The following is a 4,102-nucleotide window of genomic DNA, read 5'->3' as shown; positions in this document are numbered from 1 at the left end:
CTGGACTGTGGTAGGAGGTGAGCGGAGCGGGTAGGCATGGCCAGGTGGGACTGCAGCTCGCGTGGAGGCACCTCAGCTATCTGTAGCACTGCTAGCTCAGGTAACGTGAAGACCGGAGCTGTGGCAGCATGAAATGTCTGCGTGGGCTGGAAAATGGTCCCGCAAACCATTGCGGAGCTCCATGCTGTCTCCGCTCTGCTGCTTGAAGCTTGCTCGTTTAAACCCAGTACAGGAGGAGCTCAATCGCAACAGTGATGGCAATGTAGACATGCCCTGTATCCTCTTATAAACCTCAGCAGCTTTTCCACCCTCCCAAAAGCTCTTTTTAAAGGATTTCTCAATAGTTAACCATGTGAATGAATAAATCATAATTATGATTCAAATAATCCTGTGAATGAATAATTCATTGTAATAATTGAGAAAGGAATCTCAGCAAGAAGCATTTTACTATCACAAAGGTAAACACTGATTCATTTTTTAAAAGAAAAGGTACATTCTCCAGCAAAGTATTTTTCATCTGGTTGCCATACCCTCATTATGTATAATATGAAAGAAAAATATGCTTCCTTGTGCGACAGCCATCTTCATATAGATGAAAAAACATGCTTCCTTTTGCAACAGCCATCTTCAATGCTAATGAGTGAGAAAGGAAAAAGGCTTAAGCGACATTTAAATCATATTCACCTCCTTCCTGAGGACAGAGCCCAACAAGGCAGCCATAGTCAGCCGGTCAAAATGTCCAGAGCCTGAAGTAACTGAATATTGCCAGCTAGTTAGAGAGGAATTGGGAGGAGAGGTAAAGAGGGGAATGTTTTCTTCCAGATCTGTGCTGCTAAGAGATAGTGTAGGCTAAGCATATGGCTCGCAGCCAGCAAAGGCGTCAGATACTATGATGATAAAAGCCTGGTTAATAATAATATTTAGCACCCACAAAGGGCTTTCAAGGGAAAGACAGACTTTTGTGTTGGGAAGGATGGAAGCAGCCTCACCTGTTAGCCGCATTTTCGGAGGGAGAACGTACACTGTCGCGAGTTTCTCTACGCTTTCAGGTGCCAAGCGTGACAGGGATGGGGCAAGCCACAGGTTTCTGAAGGCAAAAGAGCTGGAAGTCTGATTGCCTGTGAAACGCAGTGTTGGCTCCCAGGGGGACTAAGTGCCGACTGTGTGGTGGCAAACAGAGAAAGAAAATGAGCAGGCTCACCTGCTTGGTACCTGGGAGAAGGGGCAAAGCCTATCCGCCCCAAATGAGAGGAGAGAAACCGTATTTACCTGTGTCTTTCCCCAGTCGCGCTGCTTGCTGTGTGACAGGTTGTCTCCGTCTGTGGACGGTGCAGTGCCGCTGGTGTGCTCGCACCCGGGCTATGACCTTCATAAACGGAGGCCCGCGAGCCACAGGCCTGGAGTGACTGGCTCAAGGTCAACTCCAGCCTGCGGCGGGGAGGGGACCAAGACCGAGGTCTCCCGGCTCCCACGGCTGAGCTCCGAGCACCGGCCCAGGCTGGTGGCAGTAGCCCCCGTCGGGGTTTTGGCCGAAGGGCCGGGGGCAGGTTTTCACGCTGGAGGGGTGGGGGAAAAGAAGGGCGGGGGCGGTGCCGGCCCTTGGGCGAGCTGTTGCGGAGCACCCGGCCGCAGAGCTGCCGCCCGCAGCGGGATCCCCTCGGGGGGGACACCCCCCGCACCCCCTCCCCGGGCTGGGGCTGCCGCGGCCGCCGCGGCGGGGGGCGAGCGCCAGCCTCCGCGCACGTCCGCGGGTGCGTGTGTGTGTCTCGCTGCGTGGGTGCGCGCATCCGTCTGTACCCGAGCCTGTCCGCGCTGGCGCTGCCTCTCCCTGCGTGTCTCCGGCTTTCCGTCTCCGTGAGTGCCCCTGCCCACGGGTGCCCGTCTCCGCGTGTCCGCCTGTACCTCTCTCCGTGCACCCGCGTGTGTGCGTGCTCGCACACCTCCCTCCCCTCCTCTCCCTCTCTCTCTCCCGCCCGCTCCCGTCTGTGCGTGTGTGCGCGGCGGGGAGGGCAGAGCCGGGCGCGCCGGGCAGCAGCGCGGTGCCCCAGCGCGGGGCAGAGCACACCGGGGCCGGGGCCGGAGCCGCGACCGGGCCGGGGCCGGAGGAGGAGCTGCGCCGCGCCGGGAGCCCCGCGGAGCTGCCGAGGGAGCGCGGCCGCACCGAGGCGCAACAGGCGGGGCGCGGGGCGGCGGCGGCGGGCGGATGGCGGCGGGCGGCGGCGGGCGGTGAAGGCGAGCGGGCCGAGGCGGCGGCGGCGGGGCAGAGCGGGCGGGATGCGGGCGGAGGAGCCGCTGGCGCTGGCGGCCCCGCGGGCGGGCGGCGGCGAGGGGGAGGCGGAGGCGCCGGGCGAGGAGCGGAGCGGCGGCAGCTGCTGCAGCAGCGAGCGGCTGGTGATCAACATCTCGGGGCTGCGGTTCGAGACGCAGCTGCGGACCCTCTCCATCTTCCCCGACACGCTGCTGGGAGACCCCAGCCGCCGGGTGCGCTACTTCGACCCGCTCCGCAACGAGTACTTCTTCGACCGCAACCGTCCCAGCTTCGACGCCATCCTCTACTACTACCAGTCCGGGGGGCGGCTTCGCCGGCCAGTCCATGTGCCCCTCGACATCTTCCTGGAGGAGATCCGCTTCTACCAGCTGGGCCAGGAGGCCATCGAGACCTTCCGGGAGGACGAGGGCTTCATTCAAGAGGAGGAGAAGCCCCTGCCCCAGCACCACTTCCAGCGCCAGGTCTGGTTGCTCTTTGAGTACCCCGAGAGCTCTGGGCCGGCCCGGGCCATCGCCATTGTCTCCGTGCTGGTCATCCTCATCTCCATCGTCATCTTCTGCCTGGAGACCCTGCCCGAGTTCCGCCAGGAGGCCAAGGGAGCCCAGCCTGGCTTTGGGGAGGCGGCGCAGCCCGGCGACGAGGCGCTGCTGTTGCCACCGCTGCCACCGCCAAGTGGGACTCCTCCGCCCCTGCGCCACGCTGCCGGCGCCGGCCCCTTCTTCACCGACCCCTTCTTCCTCATTGAGACCTTGTGCATCATCTGGTTCTCCTTTGAGCTCCTTGTCCGCTTCTTCGCCTGCCCCAGCAAGCCCGAGTTCTCCCGCAACATCATGAACATCATCGACATTGTGGCCATCATCCCCTACTTCATCACCCTGGGCACCGAGCTGGCCCAGCAGCAGCAGCAGAAGCAGCAGCCCGGGAGCAGCAGCAACAATGGAGGCCAGCAGCAAGCCATGTCCCTGGCCATCCTCAGAGTCATCCGCCTGGTCAGAGTCTTTAGGATCTTCAAGCTCTCCAGGCACTCCAAGGGGCTGCAGATCTTGGGGAAGACTCTCCAGGCTAGCATGAGGGAGCTGGGCCTCCTCATCTTCTTCCTCTTCATCGGGGTGATCCTCTTCTCCAGTGCCGTCTACTTCGCAGAGACTGATGACCCCGACTCCCTGTTCACCAGCATCCCTGATGCTTTTTGGTGGGCGGTGGTGTCCATGACCACCGTGGGGTATGGGGACATGTATCCCATGACAATTGGTGGCAAGATTGTGGGTTCCTTGTGTGCCATCGCAGGTGTGCTCACCATTGCCCTCCCTGTCCCTGTCATCGTGTCCAACTTCAACTACTTCTACCACCGAGAGACTGATCATGAAGAGCAGTGCCAGTACACCCACGTCAGCTGTGGCCAGCAGCAGTCACCCTTCTCTGAGCCCAAGAAGGGGGACAGTAATCAGTCTCTCAGCAAATCTGAATTCCTGGAAGCAGAAGACCTGGAGTCCATGAAATATTCCAACTTCATTCCTCCCAACAACCAGGGTTATAAAGAGAAGAAAATGCTGACAGAGGTGTGATCAGTTTTGTTATCCTGGGTCCAGGCACAGAGCTGCAAGCTGCTGCACAGCCGCCTTCCCACTAGCAGCTGGATCTATTCAGCATTTACATGCCAGACTGTGAATTGTGATACCGTAAACAGAATGATTGTGATAATGGGCTCTTCTGTCCTCGTTTGCTGTTTCTCATTACCGTGTGCAGCCAGAAATGTTCTTGCTTTATTCCGTGGAGCGCTAGCTGTCATCCCCCACTCCCTCGTGGATTTCTTTCTCTGTTTTTGAAGCCTGC

The 4,102-nt window shown here is 59.4% G+C and overlaps 1 protein-coding gene across 1 annotated transcript; it reads left to right on the top strand.

Annotated features, from left to right (window-relative positions):
* Window positions 1-2,274: 2,274 nt before the first annotated feature.
* On the top strand, window positions 2,275-3,834 carry LOC104259334 (potassium voltage-gated channel subfamily A member 6-like). Its single transcript, XM_009814692.2, has one exon. It carries the CDS (start codon window positions 2,275-2,277, stop codon window positions 3,832-3,834), a length of 1,560 nt encoding a protein of 519 aa, XP_009812994.2.
* The last annotated feature ends 268 nt before the right edge of the window (window positions 3,835-4,102 follow it).

This window comes from Gavia stellata, chromosome 4 (genome assembly GCF_030936135.1).
Source record: "Gavia stellata isolate bGavSte3 chromosome 4, bGavSte3.hap2, whole genome shotgun sequence".
In the NCBI taxonomy this organism is placed as follows: Eukaryota; Metazoa; Chordata; class Aves; order Gaviiformes; family Gaviidae; genus Gavia; species Gavia stellata.
This window is presented reverse-complemented; position numbering and strand designations above follow the sequence as displayed.